The following is a 22,741-nucleotide window of genomic DNA, read 5'->3' as shown; positions in this document are numbered from 1 at the left end:
ATTTCTGTGATCTCTCTCTTTTTTTTAATATTGAAGCTTTTGAAATTTATGTACGTTAACTTTAGGTGTTGCAAACTACTTCCTTTCGGCTGTACCAAAGCCACAATTAACTTAACTCAAAAATTTTTTTTACTTTGCTTTTTTAAATATTTTGTTTTACTTTATTAAAATCATTTGTTTTACTTTATTAAATCATTTGTTTAACATGTACTTCTGAAGTTTATAATGATTTAAGACTTTGATAGAACCTCTTCCTAACTATTCTAAATAAATAGATGTTTTTATGATATATTTGTATTATTTTATCTATTTTTTTTAAAATCGAAATTTAAAATCCAAGCATATATTTCTATTTTTTCCAAAATAACCTATGATGTCTGATTAAATTGAAAAATAAGGTTATTTAATGTAAGTTTTGAAGCACAACAAGCCTTTTCTCATATTATTTACTTATTTATTATCATTTTTCCTAGTCTTATAGCAATAGGACTAGAGCAATTTTCCAGTTGTGATTCAACTATGGACATGATTCATAAGTGGATATTACCAAACAAAACTGTTTCACAATTAAAAATTCGGATAAAGGCTTGTAAATCCCCAAAAATGTCAATAGAAAATCCAGTAAAGGTAACTTTTACTTCTAGTTTAGATTATTCTACATAGTAGGATTATTTAAAGCAGGGCTCGAAAAACCGCCCGTCCGTCCGTCCTCGGCAGTCAAAAATTCCCTGCGGACAACAAATTTCTCGAATCCAGCGCTCGCGCGGACGGCCATTTTCCCGTTAATGTTTGTGGTACATTTTAAATTTTTTTTATCTTTCAAGAGTCTAGCTCCTCACTTCTAAAATGACCCTCTAATCTCGAAATACAGCAATATACTGCACATGGTGGAATTGATGTTTTCTCTCTCTGGGAGTACTGCAGCGGTTGAAAGGGGCTTTTCTGCAATGAGCTTACAAAAAAACACATTACTTACTGGTGTTAAACAAGAAGCGTTAAACGCTTTTATGAACATCTACCTAAATGGAAAACCTCTTTCAGATTTCTGTGCAGAAACCTCTGTAAATCATTGGCTTGATTGTTGAACTGGAAAACGTCATATTTGATTCATTTAAAAAATGCAGTACCATCGGATAAATTGACATGATAATTGGCAGATAACTTAACCTTTATTATTTAAATTATTTCATCAAAGAAATAAATTATTTCATTATAGAAATACTAGGTTTTACTATTAGTAACCTTGTATTTCTTTTATTACTGTATAATGTAATCCTAGTAACTACTAGTTCATTGTGCAATTTGTATAAATGTTTGTAATAAATAAGAGAAAATTATATTTTTATTTATTTAGAAGCGACGGGTTAGTTTCAAAGGAGGACGGGTACATTGTTGGACAAGCCGTCCTCAGGGACGGGTAAAATTTCTGAGTTTTTTTGAGCCCTGATTTAAAGTACTGCTCTTTGTATAGCATTGCATGTAACTGAATGAGAACTATGTATTTTAATATTGTTTTATTTGTAAAGTTTTTCTGCATCATAAAATAATACAGCTCCAAAAAATAAGTTTAACTTTTTGTCATAGTGAAATTTCCTTTGTTTTCTCATAGAATTAATGTAAAAAAAATTTTTTTTTTTCATAAGGCATGGCCAAAAACTTGGATTCAATTCTTGAAATAGGATAAAATCATCCGATATAAATAATAGCAGTAAATAAATTAAATTCATGAAACATACAAAAGTCCAAGGTTAATTTTAATTATTAACAATCTTCTTAAAATGTGTCCGCAGTAAAATTTGCATATAAATTATTTAGAGGAAAATGAGGTAACACCGGGTAGCTAATATTTGAAGGTGTGTTGGAACTAAGCTGTTTGACCTAGAAATAATCAGATTTAATTGTGATATTCAATGTTTAGTTGTGTATAATATATCATTCCTGAAAAATCATAGTGGGACTCCTCTTTTTTTATAACTGATTTTTTTACAGAAAAATTAAAATCGTCCAGTCTAGTTGATTTTGTGCACTTCCTGGTCTTACCCCAGTTGTGGGGTAAGACCAGACACACTTCTTGAGTCTATGGAAAATTTAGAAGTACTTGAATTTTAGTTTATGTGATATATGTAAATTTTATTCCCATGTAGATTTTATTTTTATCTTAAAGGGAGCTATGTAGAGACAATTAGCGTAAATGTTCTTTTGCTGACTTGGTGCTAATTTAAGAAAAATATTTTTTTTAAAAATTATAGCAACTTTTTTTTCATAAAGGAATCAAAAAATTGCATTGCTTGGGGTTTGACAAAAATGTTGATAAGCAGAAGAAATAAGAAGGAAAAAGAAGAATCGAATAAAATATGCTTCATAATGAAATAAAATATATATAATGAAGTAAAATATGCTTTAATAAGTTGAATACATTGTTGTTTAGATCTTAGTATCAATTCAAATTAATGTCATTTCTGTATTATGTTCTACATAGAAAAAGCAGGAAATAAGAGAAAATTTGCAAAATAAATAAATAAAAATGAAAGGAAATAAAATAATTAAACAAAACAGAATTGAAGGAACCTAAAAACGAAACAAAACTAAAGAAAAACAGGAAGAATAAAACAATATTCTTTAGAATAATGTGTCTTTGTCAACTCACCATCGCATCGCATTGTCCCAGATAAATTTATTTTTTTTCGAATGTATTTCAATATTGCTGAAACAAAAAAAATTTAGGTATACAATGTAAATAAACTCCAAATGAAATATCAACATGCTTAATGAAATCCTAAATGACTTAATAATAAAAAAGAAAATTAATTAAAGGTTTGATGCATTCCAGAAAGTAAGAAAAATATTGAGTCGCTGTGGTTATAAGCACAGCTGTTATAGAGATAACGAGTATATTCAATCAATATAAAAATGATGTGTTATATTATTTTGCATAAAATATTTTTTTTCTGTGATGTATATTTCACTATAAAACATTATAGTATTATTGTTTTCTCATTATAGACCCATGGGTCATAATATTGATTGTAATTTAAATTAATTGGAGCTAAATTGGGTTCAAACAAACTTGATGTAATCTTGTTTTTTTTCCAATATCATTATTTTTCAAATCTTATTTTATTTTTTCAGTATTTTCTTGAGCACAAGGTGGCTCCTCCATACCAAAGAATTGTTCGAATATTTGATCCTGATAATATAAAGATACCTGCTGAATATCCTTTAGAAGTTCTTCCAAAATGGATGGTATGCATACTGATCATTGCAATAGTTGGTGCAAAAATAAAAGAAAATAATTATAATGATACAAACTGCTTCAATAAATTTTTTAAGAAATTTGTAGTATTGTACTCTTTCTTCCCCCCTCCCCCATCCACTCTTGTGAAGTAAAGGTATCAGAATGATGACTCACCTTGATAAAAGTGAAGCAACAATATTTTAATATTATTATACTTAATTGTATTTAAAGTTTGGACTTATTTCGGACAGAATGCCATGTTCTGATATTCTCCAATGCTTAATTTCAATTTTTTTTTTATTTTAAAAAATCGTACTTAGAATACCTGTCAGATTTTATTTGTCAAAAATGATGTGAAAGCTAGAACAAAACTGATACTCATTTTCCCCACCACTTTTTAACTTTTTTTTCCGGCTTTCAGATTCATAGCTGCTTTGTGCATGTACCATTTGACGTATGTAATATTAGCTTAATCTCTTATGTAATAAATTTAAAACATATTAATTGATCAAGAATAATTAATTTGAAATATAAATAATTTGTTTTATTTTATTGGAATCTTGAATTTGTATCTAGATAGTTAATTATAAATTGAGTTAACATTGAAATTCAGAAAATGCAAAATAAGTTGTCAAAAGATTATTTTTTCTTCTTTCCAATGCCCACCCGATTGACACTTGTTATTCAGGTATCAGCAGGGCAGATATGTTGGCCACTATTTTAGAGGCACCATATTAGGTGGGCTAGCATTACTCCCACAGTAAGGACAGATAGTACAGAGAATGAAAGAACATCCATGCCTTTTCCTGGATTCAAACCCTGGACCTTTCTGAACTCCTGATCAATACACAGTCCGGTCGGTGCAAGAGATTAATAACACCCCATTTTTTCAAACAACATTTAATTGAAATAAAGGGAATTTTTGTAGCATTAATTTTTGAGATAATTATTTTGCTATTTTCTCTTGTTCAAATATATATATCAATATCAAATCAATATTATGTAATTTTTATCAAAATTTCAGGTGTATTATAATAGAATTGCCACTGGACACCCAATGTTTGTACAGCCTCCTTTGATTGCACCAGCACCATCTAAAGAACAATGTTCTGCCTCATCACATTCAACTGCACCTGTCTCATCCACCCAGCCATCTCTTCCCCCATTGCCACCTGTAGCAGCTGTTCGCCCAATCTTCAGAAAAGTGCCGGAAAAAAGAAAATCACGGCTCATTCTCCCTCATGGTGCTGTTTTCTCACCTTTAAAACAAATAACACCCTTTCTTAAGAAATACTCTCCATATCCAAAAAGAACAATCACAGTTCTACCATTTACTCTACCAAACACCTCAAAACCAAAGTGTGATCACATATTAAATAAAACCAGTACCAATTGCCTCATTGTTCCGACGAGTGATCTAGCGCCTACATTGAGAACTTTAAAGCCTAAACCTGTCATTCAAACTGGAAACAGTGCTTCTAGTTCATCTGAGGCTCAAGCTTCAGATTCACATGCTTCTTCTAAATCTTTGTTAGAACAGACTCGTAAGGTGAATGAGAATTCGGGTACTCAAACTTCTGGGAATTGTAATAGTGATCTCAATTCATCAGAACTAGAGAAGAATGTCGAAATGACGGATCAAGCAAAAAACTCTTTGTTTAAGAAGGCTATCAGCACAACACAACAAAGTGAGTCGGAATCATTGCCAGACCATTCACTTGACCCATTGGCTAAATCTCCATTATCATCTGGACTTGATTCCCATCAAGAGTTGAATAAGAAACCTGAATCTCCTACTAAACTCACAAAACCTGGAAGTGAATTAAGTGTGGCTGCCACTGAAATGGATATTGATGAAACTCTTGAAGAAGATGAACATGATTCATCTGCAGTTGCAGCTGTTGTATCAAAGAAACAAACTATTAGTAAAAAGAGGAATCGAATTCAGAAAGATTTAGAGTCGTCGTTAGCACTTTTGAAACCAGCTATGGTCAGCAATGATCCAAAGGTATGCTCCTCCTTCCACTTATTCTTAAAGATTCCACTTATTCTGAAAGTTTCCACTTATTATTTCTGTTTTGAAACTTATAATTGCTAGAAATTAAATTTAAAATAAAGATCTTCTGATAATGCATGAAATATTAAGGAGTTTTTAAAAGTTTTTATTTTATTTTATTTGTACTTTAATAAAATTTTACGTAAGCAAGCAGGTTTGAGGATGAACACATTAGAACAATTAGATAATGTATTATAACAACCAATAAAAAAAAAAGACTAAAATATTTACAAAATTCGATTATATCTCAAATCAGATTAATATTTGATAATTCCTGTCCTGTTCCTAAAAGCTTTTGTTTTAACTATAATTATAGGAAAACATTCTCTTTTGGAGATAATTACTTGTACAATTTTTTTAAGAATTGTGTCTTAAAAAATGAATTTGGAGTTTGGTAAAAATTATGATACACCATTGCATAGTATGAAATACATCGTTTTCATTTACAAACATTCAGTTAAAAAATATCTATCAAGTTCAGTTATAATAAGTTAATTCTTATTCTATAATTAAAAATAAATTGAGGAAAAAATAAACAAAATGTTCGTAATGTGCATCGTAGTGAACATATTCAGTTGAAGTTTTAGCAATTTTTTTATAATCTGTTGAAATATTCTGTTAAATTTTTATCCCAAATTAAAGGGAAAGAAAAGTTTCAATTAAGTTCTTTATATCTCAATTATTTCTTAAAAAATTATTACTGGAAATGCTAAATAATTTACTTTTACTTTGTTTAATATTAACCAACTTATAGATTTTTTTCCTTGTAAAAAGTAAAAATTGCTTTAGATTGGATTGTTCAGAGAAGCCCACTACTACATATTTTTATATATTTCTTATTGATTTTAATTCCAGCTATAGAATTGCAGGAAGTTTTTAAAAAGTATATTTAAGTACAATTATAAAAATTTTTAGTTGCATTTTATACGTTTTTTTTATTAATTTATAAATTTCTGAAATATGTTTTTTAAGGGACCTTTAAAGTTTTCATTAGCAAATGAATTATGAATTCTTAATAATAAATTTGGTACATTGACGCCTAGAGTTTTGTTAATCCGTTTTATTTATAAAAAAATTGATATAAATTCTAACAGGCACACTGAGTTTTTTTAATATTTATTTTTAATTTTGACTTAAGTTAAAAATAGTTGTATTTTTTAATGCGATTGAATCATGAATATTTATTTTCTTAAATACTTCTTGGATACTCTTTATTAATTGCTTAACTGTATTTTCATTAACAACTTTTATAAATTAATCCTTCAAAAATAAAATTTCCTCTAAATGTTTCAATACGATAAAGTAGTTTTTTAAAACACAGCTATGTGTTTATGATACATTTTTTATGTAAAAATGAACTACTGATTTTTATCTGTAGAGTTTTATTTCAATCACTTTTCAACTTATCATTTGTTTATCAGTTTCTCTGTGTTTTTTTTGTTCTTGAGAAAGTTATTATGATAGAGTATCATTCTATAAAAAAATGTGGGAAATAAAGGTTTTGCTTAAAAGTAGCTTCACATAATTACTATTCAAAACCTAGATAAAACTTTCTCAAAAAATTAAAAAATAATATAACTATGCATTTAGTGATCTTAGATAGGTAATTTGTTAGTGATAATTTGTTTGTGTTAGCTCATCTCTTACAGTTTTTAATTTCCTACATCATAAGTTTCCAAACGAAACTAACAAAAAATTTCCAAGCAAAACATCGAAACAAAATAAATCTTGGGATCTGATTCGAGATTCTATATTAATAGGCGGGCCTGAAAGTTTTTCTTTGCAAAATTCGTGGTTTTCATGCAACTAAGAAGTTTGGGAATTGAAAAAATTATATGGTTCAATGGAATGAATAGTTTTTGTTTATTTTAGCCAGCCAGTTTAAAAAAATTTTGATTTGAGTTTAATGCCAGCACCACTGTTGCATACTAATTTGTTAGTGCACACTTATTTTTGATTTAACTGCCTGCACTTTTGTTAATCTTTAGAATATCAGTATGGCTCATTCCAAGTGAAATAAACCAATGGCTGTTACCATCAAGTCAGATTCTTATAAAAATATTTTTTTGTAGTAAAGTACTTTGTGAAAACTGCTAGAATAATTTTTTTAGAATTTTTGCGATCAAAATTAGGGTTAAGGCAACACTTTCTAGAAAAGAGAAGGCTGCAGCTCGGATCAATTTAGTAGTCCGACGTAGCAAGCAGAAGTTAAATTTAGAGTTGAAATTTTTGGCAAATTTTAAGATTTTTTTTGCAGAGGTGTAACAACTTTTACCAATTTGATTTTTTTCCCTTCTTGATGCTTAATAACCTACTTTTCAACATAAAAAAAATTAGGATGGTGTTTTTGTTTTTAGTCTGTAAAAAAATAAACAGTGGAAAAAGTAAAAATGCGAATTTTGCATTCTATTTACAATGAAAATCAAAAAATTTTACAATATGCTATTGTTTTTTTATTGAATGAGAGTAGTTAAATTAATAATAGCATGATTATTGTTTATTGACTTTTGTTAACACTTAATTTTCCGAGCTTAGCTGAAAATTTTCCAATTGAAAAGTAGCATGACAAAAATTTTTCATCCAAATGATGAAACATTTTTTATTGTCATTAAAATAAGATTGAATTCTATAAAAATTTATTTGTCAGTAGAAGTAATTATCAAACAGTATTTTTTATAAATTTTTTAAAAATTTTAACCATATTTTAGTTTTTTATTGATATCTTTTTCTTTTGTAACATAAACAGCTCTAGTTTTGTAAACTTTTGTTTTTTACTGGTGAATACATTGATAATCAATATGCTCAAAGTGGGGATGGATGCCTTAATTGCAACATATTAATGCGAATATTTCAAAAGAGACTTAACTTAAGCTGTATTCAAGAAAAAATACAAATATATACATTAATACCAACATCATTGATGGAGCATAGAGAAAATCAAGACATTTTTATTATAAAAAATTATTAAAAGAAAGTGGCATTTTGTCAAAAGGAAGCAAAAAGGGAAATCTTTTAATAACTATTATATGACTTTTAAAGAATATTAAGAATTAAAAACACCAAAACTTGTTATGGTTATTTTTAATTTTTATTGTTACTTCTTTAGTAGGACCTGAAAAAAATAAATGAGTGGTAGCTAAGATTTTTCAAGATTACTGAAAAATTCTTAAATGCAGCCTTCATTTGAGGATTACAAAATTACATTGAGGTATTTTTTTGCTTCCAGATATAATTCTTTAAAATTAAAAATTAATTTGTAGCTTAAAGCATTTATATTTATCTCACATTTGCTACCACTTTTAAAATTCTTTCAGACTGTTTGAACATTATTTAAATGAATAAACAGCCTTTTGATTTTTCTGACCACTGAAAAGCACAGAAGTTTTATTTTCTAAGCTGTTTGAGTGAGAAATTTGGTAATAATAATAATTTGCTAAAATAGGATTAGTTTTTCAAGCAGAGCCGCATTTATGAAACGTCTTAAATAACTTTATGATGTTGATGATTATTGTTTCTTATTATTCTACAGTATTGTTTTAATTTTAGCAATTATGTAGTATGTCTAAAAACTGTTTAATTTAAAATTATTATAGAAAGAAGAAAGAGAAATTCTGTATGTGAATTCATATCTTCTTAGAGCAGCAGAAACCCTAAAAAATGAACCAGAAACTTGGAACTTATTCCTTATGTCTATTTGCAAATATCAAAATAGTTCTACATTTCCAGTAAAGGTAAGATTTATCTTTGTAGAAAGATCAGAGATCTCCCTAGAAATAAAAAATGTCAAGGTGCTTTTCATTAACAAGGACATTTTTAGTTTAGTAGGGTACTGTTCTTGTTAAATGTACCCAAATTAGGTATACTCAAATAAATATGAGTACTAATATATGATATCGAATGTATATTAATTTAGCATGAAAATAATTTATACTAGTTATACAGTGGAGCATCGTTTATACGACGATCACTTATACGACGTTTACATTTATACGACGTTTTAGTGTGGTCCCAAGTCATTCCTATTCATTTTAATGTAAAAATATATCGTTTATACGACGCACAGAATCGGTTATACGTCGGTTTTTAGATTTTGTTCACGTTTATTTAATTTTTTATTTTTTCTTGTGTATTTTAAAAAAGGGCGGAATTTGCCAACATGAATGATACAGAAAAGGGTACCAACAAGAATGCTTGGATGACGACCGTAATTTTTACTAGATGACTGAAAAAACTAGACAATGTTATGAAGAGGCAAAAACGAAAAACTTTTCTATTCATCGACCAATGTCCAGCACAACCATCGATACTAATTATTTTGGAAAATGCAAAAGCTCTCTTTTTTCCTGCAAATTGCACAAGTGCCATTCAGCCATTAGATTTGGCCGTGATTAGAAATCTAAAATTGCATCATAGAAAGTAGTTGGTTCAACTCGCTATTCAAAGCATTGTAGAGACTAATAGCAAGAAAATATAATTAAAGGTAACATACATTCAAACTGCTCACTGCAATTTTTCTTCCTTGGTTATTTGTTTGTTTTGCTTTGTCTAATTTAGAAATTTATGTAAATCAACACGTTAAACATTAAAATTAACTGAAAACAAACAGAGTTATTTTCAGTTTTAGAAGTAAAAATCGATTATACGACATTATCGTTTATACGACGTTTTTCGGTGGTCCCTTCGGCGTCGTATAAACGATGCTCCACTGTAGTTGCTATTTTGGTACTGGAAGACAATGCAATCTCTTTTTCTTAAAATGAGAAAAAATGAAAAAAGAGCATTTTTTCCCTTTAATAAAAGGGAGCAATATTTTTACAAAATGGGCAAGGAGAATTCCATTATCTTGGTGAAAGTGGTGAGCCACTTTTCTAAAAAACAGTTAGGGGGATCAATAGAAAAATGGTGTATCTAATTTGTTTTAAATTTTATATAAATATTTTAAGCTGCTTACTTGGCATAATTTCTTATTAAGCTTTTATTTCAAAATTCAATTTATAAGTTTAGCCAATCTTGGTATTGAAAATAAATTTGTGTTTCTTTATTTCTTCAATTTTTTCTCCAAAACTGAAATACTTGTTAAAAATGTTTACTTTGAAATTATTAAGTTTAAGCTATATGAATAATCTATAAAGTGCCTGAAATACTCTAATACAATTAAAATCATTAAGCAAATAAATTTTTAACTTTGCAATTATGGACTGCATTAAATTATCTATTTCATAATGTGTAATAACTTTAATTTCATGTATATAAAGAAATACTATTCAAAATTATGTTTATTATCAATCATGTTTATTATATGCATATTAAGAAATACTATTTTAGTGAGATAGAAAAGCACTCTTTTTATCTTGCAGTTGAATGGATGGTGTTGATACACTTTGACAGTTATTCTATTGTTTCCTATTTAGGTTTTAGCTAAATTTTGATAAACCTATGTCTGTTTATACTGTTTGTAAAATACATTTTGAAAAAGATTTTTTTTTTCTTTTTAAGTTGTATTTAGATCTGAAAGTTATTTTGAAGAATTACCCTGCTTTACTGGATGACTTTGTGGCTTTTCTGAAACCTGCTGAAGCAAAACTTGTTGGAAAATTCAAACAGTTTTTAATGCTTACCAAAATTCGAGACTTTCTACGAAAAGTAGAGGTTAGTTTACCTTCATTTATATTTTTGTATCATTCCTTATATTTTGAGTTAAAACATTTAAGTAGGTGCCAAATCTTTTTGGATTTTAGGGACTCCTAAATATTTGTTATTTCTCTGGAACCCGTAAAAAATGTAAATTTTTAGTAAATTCCTTTTAAAAAAATTAAATAAAAGAAAATATTATTAAATATTGACAGTTTTCTTAATTTGGTTTAATTATTTGTAACTTATTTTAACTGTATAAAAAATTTCTTGAAAAATTTGGCAGCACTGTCACAAATTGATACTGCCATCTGTAGAGTAGGAGAAATGCATAGTTTAAACACAGAGGTCTAAACAGTTGTTTCTTTATTGCTTTAGAGGTTAGTATTGGGAAAAATGTCTTTGTTCAAGGATGGCATAACATGGTGAGTAGCATTTTTAAAAAGTGCTTAAAGGTGCTTATTTTTGGTTATTTAAAAGCCCTTAAAGGTACTTTTTTCATTGGGTGTTTTTAAAAAGTGCTTAATTTTCCGTTTTCAAAAGTGAGATTTTTTTTTCTGTTACCATTTCAATTTTTGCATCGTATTATGCAAAAGCGTGCGTTTCACATTGTTCAGCGTTTTCAGAATTCATTTCGGCGTACCATCGGTCTATAGTGTATGAAAGCGCCAATCATTTTACAGGTGTGATGAAATACTTGCGAGTCCGCACGTGAGCTGGGTTCGGTGAGATTATTGCACTCTCATGTGCAACTCTGATGCATTTTACAAGATATTCTCAATTTTAAGCTTCATTTTCCACCCTCTGAAATTTAACCGAAAAATATCTCGATCTTTTTATGGTGGATAATATAATCAAGAAAATAGTTCTTTGTCAGAAACTAGTTATTTTATAATGATCATGCAAAGTCTTTGAAAATTATTTTGCATTTTGTTAATGTACATAGTACTTAAAAGTATTTTTTGAGTGCATAAAAAGTACTTAAAATGTGCTTATTTTTGTTGAAAGATTTGGCTACGCACCCTGCATAATGTTCAACAGTATCATTTATCCTTATTCTTTTAAATTTAATCTGTAGCTTAAGAAAAAACTGGAATTTTTATTATTTTATTTATTTTGTATTTCAATGATGTCATAAAGGAATCATTAAAGATTCTTTGTAATTATCAAAAAATGTATTTACTGCTAGATATTGGCAATACTAGTCGTATAATTTGTTAAATTATCTTATTGCATATGAAGCTGCTCATGTAATTTTTATAATTAAGTAATTAAATTTTTGCAGCGTAATTTAAAGATCCATAACCTTCATTAAAGTAGTATCACAAGGAAAAGTAAGTCTCTTTTCTAGAGCTCAGAACTCATAAAAAAATTGTGTCAGCTAAAAGTTATATTTAATTTATTTTTCTATAATAAAGTGAGCTAAAATGAGAAAAAAAAGAAACTAAATTTTGAAAAAATGAAATAAATTTTGAAATAAAAGCAATTGCGAAAGTTTAATTATAAAAATACTATCTGAGCTTCTTTAGAGGTCTTCAAATTATTATTGTTATTATTGGCAAAAAGAAAGGGCTGAATATTAACTATTTGAGGCCTCATTTGATTCCTGACTGCAGTTTGTGCTGCTTAAATTAAGTTGTTCTTTTTACCTCTTGTATATTTCTTTTAAAAAATGTGTAATTTATTCCAGGTACATTTCAGTAATCAACCTCACAATATTCCAAGAATTGTTCGTGCCTTATCACAATTCAGGCAGCAATCGTATGTAACATCATCAGAAGCATTAAGTGGCTTACTTCCGTTGCTGAGGAATCAAACCCATTTGGTAGAAGAATTAACACAGCTCATACCAGATGCTGCTCCCCCTGTATAGTATGTATAGATTCTTGTGTCAGCTTCATTTGTGATGATATTTATTGTATATAACATGATATTTATTGTATATAATATATTTATGGTGTATAGTTGGAGACATTGTTAATAAAGTAGATTATGATAAAAATTGTCATGTGATATTGAGTTTTTTTCTTTTCTGTATCACATTTGAATTTGGTTAAAAAAGATATAAAAATTGTTGATAAATCTTAATAAAATTGTACGTTTAAGGAATTAAAATACAGCTAGATTTCAATATTACAAAGTAGTTTTAAAGTCACTAAACAAACTCAGTAATTAATTAAAATATTTCATATCTCTTTCATTCATTTATCACCTCAATTATACCTTGTTATATATAATTATACTTTGATATATAAATGTATAAATGTTATGGTGAATGGAATTAAATGATTAATATTAAAAACCTTTGGTTATTATTAATAATAACCAATGATCATTACTGTTAGTAATAACCAGATTTATTACTTTAATAGTAACATATAAAAAATTAGCTAAAACTGAACTGAACTCAATTGCTTGGCAACCCATGAAAGGCCAAGGCCTACTGTGCCCATCCAAGTTTTCTTGACCTTGGGTTCTGGGCTGTAGGAGCAGATGTTTTGGTTGAGTGGTCAGCCAAACCCCCTATTTAGCCCCCTATCATGCTTGGTCCAAGGATAGCACCCTGGACCTATTGCTACCACTCAGTGACCAAGCTTTTAAAACTTAGCTAGTGAAACTAAAAGATTACATCAGTTGTTTATTGCATTGTATGAGTTTTGGTTTTATATCTTTTGTAGTTTTTTGAATATATAACATTTTATTATACTTGGTTGCAAGAGCTTTAAAATCCATATTGTTAAAACTAACATGTAGGTTTCCAGTTTTTGCTTAAAATTTGAAATTATTGCATCGCATCTATCTAAACAGATATGAACTTAACAACTTTATATCTTGCATTATATATTTTTAAATATTTTAGCAATACAACATAAATTTATGTACATTTTAAAATGGGTCTAAATAGTTAAATATCCAATTATTTGTCTTCATTCTAAATGAGATAAGCATGTTCTCTTTAGTAATGATTAATCGTTTGCCAATGATGAACCTTTATTATACCTGATTTCCTTTTTCTGATTTAACCCTTTCGTGCCTAACGGAACACAATTGTCCCAAGTAAATTTCAAAAAAATCTTTTGGGACAGAAACGCTTCTCTGTCTAATGGGAGACTTTCCCACCAGTCCTGCCAATATTTTTTAAGGTTTTTTCATTCACAGAACATAGATGGCACTACCATCCATAATGCTGACCTACTCATAGTTTATGCTACCAAAATTGTTCTGTTGTAAAAAAAAAATCTCGTTACGAAACGGTTAAGTCTTTTTAAACTTAGGCATTTTCTTTGACTTAAGTTCTAAAATTGCTGCATTGCGAAGAGAAATTTACCAACTGCATTAGGATTAAATATATAAAATACTGATATTTCTTGAATGAAGGAATTTGATTAATCCTTGTTTATTCTAATTTAAGATTAATAAGAAACGAAAATATTATGTAGTATTTAAAAAAATGTAAACACATCAGTAAATAATGATATATATTTTCATAAAAATGCAGTTATTGATATTAATTTTGTACTAAGTTGATATTAAATACAAAAAATTACGTAGTTATTGTTTACCATGACATGAATAAAAGATTAAGTAATATTTAGCATAAAAATAATAATTTCCATTTGTGTTTAATGTCCCTTAAGTTAAATATAACTTATATAGGGAAACATGATATTAGCTATTGGCAGTTAAAAAAACAAAATTTAAAATTTATTTGGAGGAATAATAGTAAATTTTTAACAGTGAGTAAGTTAAAAGTGGTTGCTCCTTAAAATGTCTTTTAAAGATAGTTAAAGTAAACCATTAATATTGTATAAGATTTTGCCAGTTTTGCATGCATGGTTTTACTGAAAAGTAATGTCACTGAGTTGATTGAAAAACATGTATTGACCTGATTTGTATAACAGGTTCCTTCTTCACTGTAGTATAAACTCTTGAGGGACTCTGGTCTTTTGTAGAATTTTATCCCAAGCCATCCTGTTCTTGGCCATGGATTTCCAATTTATTACTTTTTAGTTTTATTACTTTTATAGTTTTGAAGTTATTTTCTAAGCAGTCAGACCACCTAAGACTTGATTTTTCTCTTTTTCTAGTGGCAATTTGCTTAACCCTTTGTATCACTGTGTTACATATCTGCAACATACATGAAAATTCAATCCTATAATGAGGTGGATTTACCTATAAAATCGAACTAAATTCAGGTAAAGAAAATGTTGCAAAATCGGGGGAACCAAGGCTTGGTGCAGCTGCCAATATTATAATGCGTTTAGCAATAATTGTTCCACGACATAATTGCAGGATATACATTTTTTTTTACAACAATCCCCTTGATTGTATATTTGGCTAAGGAGGGATTGAAAAATGTGTTGTGAGATCTTGTTACCATACAAACAACAATTTCAAAATTTTTCACATGAAGTTTTAAATATATTGGAATTTTTGTGCTGTTTTTTACGATATTGGAGATGTTCAACAAATGCTTTTTATCAATAAATTTTTAATTTTAAGGTCTTAATTTTTTCATTATTTTTTACATGCTTAATATGATGTATTCTAACATCTGCGTAAATATTTCTTAAATCAGAGTTGTTGAGTTACAAATGGTTAATAATAATATATAAAAGTCTCTAAATTGTCTTCTCTTTTACAAATTGTACCCAGCGAGATTTCCAAACATTGAAGGCATCACAGTAGGCCTTTTCTGGAATATTATTTAGAGATTTTATGCAAGCTTCTTGACATTGTCACTTGTTCCGAAATTAGGCCATTGCTCAATTTTTAAAAAAATTATCAATTACTCTGTTTTTTTTTCTTCTGAAACCATAAAAATGTTTAATGTATGAGGTCTTTAAGTAATGCTCAATATTCTGTTTAAGTAATGCACAATATTAACAAAGTTTATTATTGCATTCAGAGGCTGTGCCCCTTTATGATCTTCCTTTTAATCTTTTTCACCACCTTCCTATCTTTTCAGTTAACTTTTCTCATTCATTACACTCTTCAACTTTGCAATAAACTATTATATTATTTTATAAAATATTTGATGATAGTATGTTTAGCAAAAAGAGAAATGGGAGTGAGAATTTATTGGTGTAAAACTGAGTACAAAAATATGAACAAAAATTAACAAAATGAACTGCATTCTTTCTCAAGTGAAAAAGTGCACAAACGAATGTTCTCAGTTTTATTTTTTTAAACTCTGCCGTCATTTTTATTGAATGGATTAAATTGAAAATCATTGGAAAGATTTTTTTACCCATGTGACAAAGAATTGCTCGGAGAAATTTTTTAAAATCACAGTTTATTAATTTACATTAATACTATCCTGTATGCTAATTAAAGTAAATCAAACATTTTCTTAATATGATTGTAGATTTAAAAGCCATGTTATTTTTCGAGAAACAGAAGAAAAAATTTAAAATTTAATGACTCCAAAACTAATTTGTAACTTTAAAAAAAGGATGACTTTTTTACTTATCTGTAGATATTAGGGTATGTGATTGCAGAAATTATAATTTTAAAGTGATTTGTTTTTTCATGAATAATTAATTTCAAATTAATTTTGAAATTAAAAAAAGGATCTGACGAGCTTCTTAAGACACAAAACTATTCCATTACTGCAAAAATCATTATTCAACTGCTGATAATTATCCCTCAGCTGTATTACATGGCCTAAATGTCCTTCAACTTTTACACAATATAACTCAACTAATGTTCACATCAAAAATGTTTTTATATCAGAATGTTATCTGATTTTAATTTCAGATTTCAATTCACTCAAAATTTCATTTTCAATAATTAGTTATGCATTATGAGAGTCAATTTAAAAGTTTCAACTGACCAAATTTTTCTTTTTGTATAAATTATCTGTAGTTGACTAAAATATAAATTCAAGTTAATATTATATTTATTCAGAAAAATATGTTTTAAAAATAATTCATGTGTTTTTTATTAAAAAGAAAACAATCATTCAGAACTAAACATCTACACATAATATACAATGTATTTTAAGGATGAAAACTTAACTGAGTCATTTGATTGTGTCGAAATCAGTTCTGTTTTCTATCAGATATCATATTATATACCTATACCTATTCTAAAATAATATTGGCTTGTTGTTGATTAATTTACAGTGTCTGTGTAGTTAAATTTGTTTTACTAAATTAACTCTTTAATGTTTTATTTATCAATACACTTATAAAAATTATTTTTAGCCTCAGCTTATACTCTTACTAAAGATTCATACTATAACAAGTAATAAGGATTTAGTCCAATATTAGCACTGTTCTGTTTCATTTCCACTTGTTCTCGGGATACTACCCGGTCCTGCTCACCCTTGATATGTGCCTATGCTGGGCCTACAAAAGCTGCATCACAGCAGAGGAAGAAGATAATTACATCACGTGTAAATTAAATGCATAACATTTTAAATTGCGATATAAAATAAAAATGTCTGCTATTTTTTCACTGAAATTCTGGTATTTTTAAATTTCCCAGAGTTAACATGCGAACCTGCCACTTGATCGAAGGATTTAACTTTTTCTGGAAAAAAAAAATCATTTATAAAAAAAGTATTTCGTTTATTACTTTTCATAAATAATGTATTTTACACAACCAAACAATTCATATCTTGACTAAATCTGACAGTCTCTAGATCAAACTACTCCAACTGGCCTTCGAATCTTAGCTAGCCAGTCTTACTTCACTTTCCCCTATAATTTTTTTCTGAAGTTTAAGAATCTTTCATCTTTTATCATTTTACATTATATTGAAGACAATTCAATGCCACAGAAAATTATAATTTCTATTGTTCAAAAAAAAATCTTGTAAATTTTTTCACACTTCCAATGTTTAAGTTATATTTACTTACTACTATCTTATCTATGTTAAAAAAATTCCCATACCAGCACTCTATTTGTCATCTACGGCTGTGCATTATCATTTAGGAATACAAAAATATGATTGCGCCACAGATAAATTGTATTTTTGTTTTCTTAACATACTGTCTGCCTCAACATTTATTCTTAAAGATTAAGAGCAGAATTTAATTTATTAAATATTGTTTCACTAATTAATTTGAAATAGGTTTATCAAACAGAATTATAGATTGAATGCATCAATTATCTATTTCATAAAATTACACATATTTGTGCAACTTATTTTTAATTAGTTTATCATTAAAATTAGGAATGTATTGATTTCAAATTATTATAAATAATTTTGTTTAAAATTTGATATGTTATTAAAATAGTAATTGCATGAAGCCTTAAATAAAAAATTACGAGAAATTTCTACATTAGACTTCCTATAGCCTGAAGTATTATAAAAAACTGAAGGTATATAAAGTTACAAAATTTGACTAATCAAAGATTAAATGAGTTTAGCTTTTATTTATGAGATTGTACAAAATATTATTAAAAAGAAAATAACAGTAGACATTTTTATTAAGGTCAGTGCTGTTGTGATCCCATGATACCATTCTTGAGTAACATATACTATTCTAAATTATTTTATTGGTACACGGAGTAAAAAAGAACATTCTTCTCTTAAAAATTCTTTTAATATTGGTAAGAAAATAACCATTCTTTACATTTTGAAGCTTGAATTTTAAAGGCTGTTGTATTGACAGTATAATGTAATAATAAAATAATAGCAATATTGCTGTTGCAATAAAAAAAAAAAAGTAAAGCTTTTCTTTAAAAGTAGTTGAGTTTTCTTTTGTCTTAGTGAGTTTGATGGTCATCATTTGGTATTTGCACCAATGTTTATGTAGTATTTTCCTCAAACATGAAAATTAAAGAATATTCAGTAAATGAAATGTTTTTTTTCTTTTGACATCATTAGAATTTTTTTTTGCATAATTAATGGTAGCAATACATAGTTCTTTGTGTAAAATCTTGTTTTAGAAACGAAATTTTTAAGTGAATTAATATACACATTGTTTAGCTTTAATTTAACTTACCCTGACATAAAAATATTTTATTTAACACAATAGCATACTGTATTCTAAGCCTTGTTGGCAGAGTTAAGGTGCTGATCTATTGTTGCAAGGTTCAGGAGTTCTATCCGTAGTAGCAGCTTGAAATCCACTCAGCTTTAGAGCGACGGATACCATATTGTCTGGAAGTAAAAGTGCACAATGCTCCTCATATTGACACCATCATGCATTGGTTACAAAATTGTGAAGCCATGATCTATGAACCCTTAGCCAACAAGTATTACTTCAGAAATGCTTTACTTAGATGTTATAATTTCTAAGAAATTTAATTTACTAAACTTAACTTAAACTAGTTTAAGATAGCTGAAATAATTTTGTAAACCATAAAAATATTTTAACTTGACAAGTTTATTTTCTAAAATATTATTTTATTTCTTAGAAATACATTTTAAATATATATCCAAATATATAACTTTTTAACTATACAAGCTAGTTATTTTTTGAAACATTATAATTTTTAACTCCCCATAAAATGCTCTTATAAACTGGTGTCAACTTCATAAAATTATCAAAAATATTTGTCAAATTATTTTAATGGTTTTGATTATGTTGAGTTCTTATCTTAGCCACAAGTTTTTAAAATGGAGAATTTAATTCCCGGGTTCTAGGAGAGAGAGAGGGGTGAACTTACAGAGAAAGTGTTAAGTGAAGATCGTAATCATCTTTTAGTCTCAATTCTTTTAATTGTTGACATTTGGCTTCCATGGGTTAATAGTTAAATTAAGGACCTATTTCCTGAAAATGATCATAGTGTAGTATGTTAATCTTTTTTGACCAAAATGATCACTCAACCTTGCTAAGTTTCTTAAAGGCGTATGCCTTCGCAGCAGTTTTAATTATTAAGAAATAAATTCTCTGTAACAAAGCTTTAGTAAAAATTTACCTAATAACTTGAAGCTTATAATTAGAAGTAAATTTTATGTTTTATTTTGTAATGCAAATTTTTTTAAACTTTAAATTGGAATTATTTCAAACATGTTTTCATTTTTTTAAATTCAAAGTTTGCAGACCGATTTTGAAGATGTAGCTTTCCCCAACAGCGATGAAGACATATCTAGCAATGGAAGTTGTGAGAATATTACAATTCCTGACACTCCTGATCCATATGGGGGAAAGGAATGTCCCTGTAATTGTCACTCTGATTCCCTCGATAATAGAATGCTAAATAGAAGCAGGCACTGTGTGAAGTGTGGAGTTAAGGTTAGTATTATTTTACTACAGTATGCTAACTATTTTTCATGAAGGTTATTTTTTCCAATCTCAGATTCAATAAAAAAAAGATGGATGAAATGAATTTATTTAAAAGTATCCTTTAATCACTGGGTGGGAAGGTTCAAGAAATGGTCTGAGTGGTAAATGAGTTATCCACATCCCTTTTCAGAAGTTATTCATGCCAATAGTGCAAGATGGACTTAAACATTGTTCAAATGCTCCTCAGTGTAAATGTTTTTCTTGTCTGATAATCAACCTGGATGGATGATAAATATTCATCTAGGCTCTGTGTGAAATTCGGAGTTAAGGTTAATAATATATTTTTTTTACTTCATGCTAATTATTTTTCTTAAAGGTCATTTTTTTCTTAACTCAGATTCGATAAAAGAAAAGCATTGGTTAAATGGTTTTTCTTAAAACTATCTTTTAATCTCTGGGTGGGAAAGTTCAAGAAATGGTCAGATTGGTAAACGAGTATTCCAAATCCCTTTTCAGAAATCATTTATGCCAATAGTGCGAGATGGACCTAAACATTGTTTCAATGATCTTCAGGGTTAATAATGTTTTTCCAGGGTGCATAGCGTTTGTAAAAAGTACTTAAAGGTGCTTTTTTGGGGATTTCGTTTTTAAAAGCTTTTAAAGGTGCTTTTTTCAGCTGGTGTTTTTAAAGTGCTTTTTTTTCCACAATTAATTTTTTTTTTCTTTAGTGATATCTGATGGATCCCATGCATTTCACGAAAAATGGGGTGTTTGCTACGTAATCATTCACGCGGACTTCATGTCGTACCCACGTTATGACTTGCGCATGCCCGAGTCAAAACCGAAACCAGAGCGCTCTAATTCGGATAGAGAATATCAGATCCTTATGAAATTTTTTTTTTTTAATTTAATTTTATTTTATTCTTGTTTATTTTATTTTACTTCTAACACTTTTTTGACGTAGGGGGTAAGGGTACTTTTGTTCTGAGTTCAGGGTCAAGTTGAATTCACTCGGTGATGTGGGAAAGTACTGATTGTTTTGATTTACGTTCGTTTCTTTTTGGTTTTTTTTTTTTAAAACGTTAAAACTCTTTATAAAAAGTTTTTGTTTTTCAATAATATCATTGATTGAATATGAATTTTTGGAGTGCTTGAAATTTTTTGTAAAGTGCTTGAAAAGTTTTGAAAAAGTGCTTATTTTTATTCAAAGATTTGGCTACGCACCCTGTTTTTCTTGTTTTCCAATAATCCTGGATCCATGATAAACATTGTTTTGAAGTTTCTTATTGATCTAGAAGCTTTACTCTATTGGACAGAGATGGTGAATCGTTTCCCATTAGTGTGCCAGTTAAATTACTATTCATTTTTTTTTTAATGTCTTGTGTGCCGCTTGTTAGTTTTTTCCTAAAAAATAATCCTTAAACTGTTGTACTTCGATTAAACTATAGAATTACATTGCGTAACGATATTTGTTGTTAACTTTCTTCAAATGGAACTCGAATGAACAGTATTTTAAAAACATCTCAATTTAACCTTTCGCACTCCACTGACACCTGTGCAATGACATATAATGTTATAAAACTTAAAATTTTTATGTCTCAAAAATTAGTAACCACGTTATATAATAAATTTCAGAAATTATATAAAAATATTGTACCATATATATATGGTATTTACATAAGTTCAAACAGCAAAGTACTTGGAGCATAAAAAGTTAAAATTAAGCCAAGGTAAAACATCCTAAGGAAAGCATCCTTTGTGGTAAGCAATAAAATGAAATTGATGTAATTAATGCTAAATAGTTTATGCTTTAACTTTAAACAGAATTTTTCTACAACTTTGACTTTCATTGTGGAGAGTGAACTATAATCAGTCTATCATCTTGTCATAATATCACCTGAATTCATACTTTTTCCGAATCTTTTAGTATTGATAATTTTTTATGTCATTGGTAAATGTTAGTGAATAAAAGCAATTTAGCATATACTTCTCGTGTGCCACTGTTACATGCCACTTAGTGGCATGCATGCAATAGGTTCGTCTTCTCTGCTACAGGAGCATCTAAATAAGATACAAGCTTATCTTGTACATCATGTGTCTAATTATTCGCTATGATTTTTTGTAATTAATCTAATTAAAATATTTCTTAATTATTAAATTTTTTTCAACACGAGAGTTAAAACTAAGTTTAGCTAGACCACTTACTTTATTCTTTTTAATTTTTTCGTTATAGTTCATGGATGGTCGTATTTATCTTCAAACTGGTAAAGTTCTGAAACCAGCTCAGGTGACCTATCGAGTACTGCCACCTGAGTTCAATGGCAAAGAAGCTAAAAATTCACAGAAAGATAGCTTAAAGTCCACATTATCTCATGAAATGATTCTGAAAGTTCTTACTCATTCAGAAACTGCAGCTAAATTGGAAGTATGTAACTACACGTCTGGTTTGATTTTAAATAAATTCCATTTTAATAAATACTTGTTAAGTGATATTGAATTTTTAATTAATTAAAGAAATTACATGGCGCTAATTCTCAAGGCTCTTTAAAAGCTATTCATCTAATAGCTATAAAATTTTTTATTGCTGTGTAGTTTTTTCTTCTAAAAAATTAACCATAACAACTCAAAACTAAGC

At 28.2% G+C, this 22,741-nt stretch overlaps 1 protein-coding gene across 2 annotated transcripts in view; it reads left to right on the top strand.

The window, feature by feature from the left end:
• The window catches only part of LOC107441694 (muscle wasted), a 52,686-nt gene that overhangs the window by 24,070 nt on the left and 5,875 nt on the right, over positions 1 to 22,741 (top strand). Inside the window, exons 12-19 of one of the 2 annotated variants that reach the window (XM_016055043.4) lie at positions 474 to 627; positions 3,130 to 3,243; positions 4,260 to 5,243; positions 8,885 to 9,022; positions 10,788 to 10,940; positions 12,613 to 12,794; positions 19,917 to 20,115; positions 22,340 to 22,531. In XM_016055043.4, the coding sequence (XP_015910529.2) occupies positions 474 to 627; positions 3,130 to 3,243; positions 4,260 to 5,243; positions 8,885 to 9,022; positions 10,788 to 10,940; positions 12,613 to 12,794; positions 19,917 to 20,115; positions 22,340 to 22,531 (2,116 nt within the window). Of the gene's footprint in view, positions 1 to 473; positions 628 to 3,129; positions 3,244 to 4,259; positions 5,244 to 8,884; positions 9,023 to 10,787; positions 10,941 to 12,612; positions 12,795 to 15,010; positions 15,433 to 19,916; positions 20,116 to 22,339; positions 22,532 to 22,741 lie in introns of those variants that run through there. The other variant, XM_071183213.1, reaches the window with a different exon arrangement.

Source organism: Parasteatoda tepidariorum, chromosome 7, assembly GCF_043381705.1.
Source record: "Parasteatoda tepidariorum isolate YZ-2023 chromosome 7, CAS_Ptep_4.0, whole genome shotgun sequence".
Lineage (NCBI taxonomy): Eukaryota > Metazoa > Arthropoda > Arachnida > Araneae > Theridiidae > Parasteatoda > Parasteatoda tepidariorum.
This window is presented reverse-complemented; position numbering and strand designations above follow the sequence as displayed.